The 1,686-nt window shown below is 49.4% G+C and overlaps 1 protein-coding gene across 3 annotated transcripts in view; it reads right to left on the reverse strand.

Annotated features, from left to right (window-relative positions):
• Positions 1-1,686, reverse strand: part of MAPRE2 (microtubule associated protein RP/EB family member 2) — a 128,405-nt gene that overhangs the window by 2,249 nt on the left and 124,470 nt on the right. For all 3 annotated transcript variants that reach the window (XM_025038678.1, XM_006919972.3, XM_006919973.2), the window contains one exon: positions 705-863. In XM_025038678.1, coding sequence (XP_024894446.1) covers positions 705-863 — 159 coding nt within the window. The remainder of the gene's footprint in view (positions 1-704; positions 864-1,686) is intronic.

The raw sequence follows: 1,686 nt of genomic DNA on the forward strand, positions 1-1,686 counted from the left end.
CCAGCTGCTGGGGCCTTTCCCTCCCTGCATGGGTAGGCTGGGAGTGACCTGCCTTGGTCTCTGCCATTTATCCATCCCAGCCCCTCCTTGCTTCTCTTGTTCCTCCACTGCTCCTCACATCTGCTTTCCATCACTGGATGGAGCCACATTCTGGGTCTCCTGCACATTCACTCATGAATAGCAACCCTGCTGGGCAGGTCCTCCCCACAGAGGAGGCTTTCTAGAAGTACTTTTTCAACAAAGGGTTGTCCTACAGTGATGGTCTGTACTGGCAATGGGTAACCAAGACAACCAGCTATGAAATAAAAACAGTTGTGGGGCTTACGGGTATGAAGAAAGCATCTAGGTCAATTTCTCCTTTAACCATACTCTGATCTTTCACGAAGAGAAAAAATCCTTACATAGTTACTGTTCATTTGCTCAGACAGCTGAAAATCACTTGAGATTTGGCTGCATAAGCCTATTTTTCTCAACGTCCCCCTGCATTCCCCCACCCCACATCCACCCATCTCTTCCCAGATGAACTTATGGATGCATGTCCCATAGGCATGGGTCGGTGGACCAGATGACAGTGCTATCTATTCCTCAGGGAATCTTAAATGCTCTGGCTGAGTTGTAAATCTCACCGAGGTCCCAAGGCAGTATCCTAAGTCACGTGGAGGACGGCACTGTGACCACAAGTGTCCAGGGCCCGTCACACTTACGTGCTCGTCTGAAGCATAGAGGACTTCCATTAGTCGCTGCACGAGGTTGTCATTTTCCTGCCCGTGTTCTTGGCAGAGTAGCTCAATTTCTCTCAACTTCCCAAAGTAGAAATCCCTTTCCTTTTCCACACCTTCAAGGGCAAGTTTTAATGAATGTACCTGCAAGGGGGTGAGGGTAGAGAAGAAAAAGCCCCAAATACAGTGTAAGAAATAAGCGACGAACTCTGCCTGTGTAGAAAGACCCAAAACACGAAAAGCCAGACATACGAACGTAACCGATGTGCAAGTCTGAGGGAGAAACAAGGAGGCTGCTGTTTGCAGCTTGAGCTTGGGCCAAAATGTCCAGCCTCAACAGCACACTGTCATTCCCCTCAGTCAGCTCGGTGTTTATTAGCCACGGTGAGAGGGACTGTTCTGTTTGATACGGTTCTCTCCAGGCTCTAAGCTTTCCTCTCCCGCTAACTCGGGCCAGAGCACATCTTACTCCTGACTTGTCCATCCTCTGCAGGGAGGGGAGATGAGAGAACGGGAGGAGGGAGAAGAGGGAAAGGAGAGAGGCTGTCGCTGTGATCACTTTCGATGTATTCTGAGGACCCTTCTGGCTTCACATCACTTGCATTAACGGTCACCCTTAGTTCTGGACCCTTCATAAACATTCCTGAACCAAACTAGACAAATGTTCTCTACTGAGAAATTGGATCCTGGCTACACAAGGAAAACGGGATGAGACTAAGAACCTGGCTGAATCTGTCTTAATTTCTCTAGGTCTGGCTTTGCGGAAGATTTTCACTGGAAATGTGGGAAGAGATGGGAGCTCCATCCCCTAACAACACAGCCCTTATTCCCTTTCTTCTTCTCCTTGATGCTGGTTCAAGGACCTTCCAGGGTTGTGCAGCCTCTCACAGTGGCTACAGAGATAGTGCCAGTGAAGGGAAGGAGGCAACGGTGAGCCGTCACCCAGGCTGCAGAAACAATGAAGGGC

The sequence above is a fragment of the Pteropus alecto genome, unplaced genomic scaffold, assembly GCF_000325575.1.
Source record: "Pteropus alecto unplaced genomic scaffold, ASM32557v1 scaffold146, whole genome shotgun sequence".
In the NCBI taxonomy this organism is placed as follows: domain Eukaryota; kingdom Metazoa; phylum Chordata; class Mammalia; order Chiroptera; family Pteropodidae; genus Pteropus; species Pteropus alecto.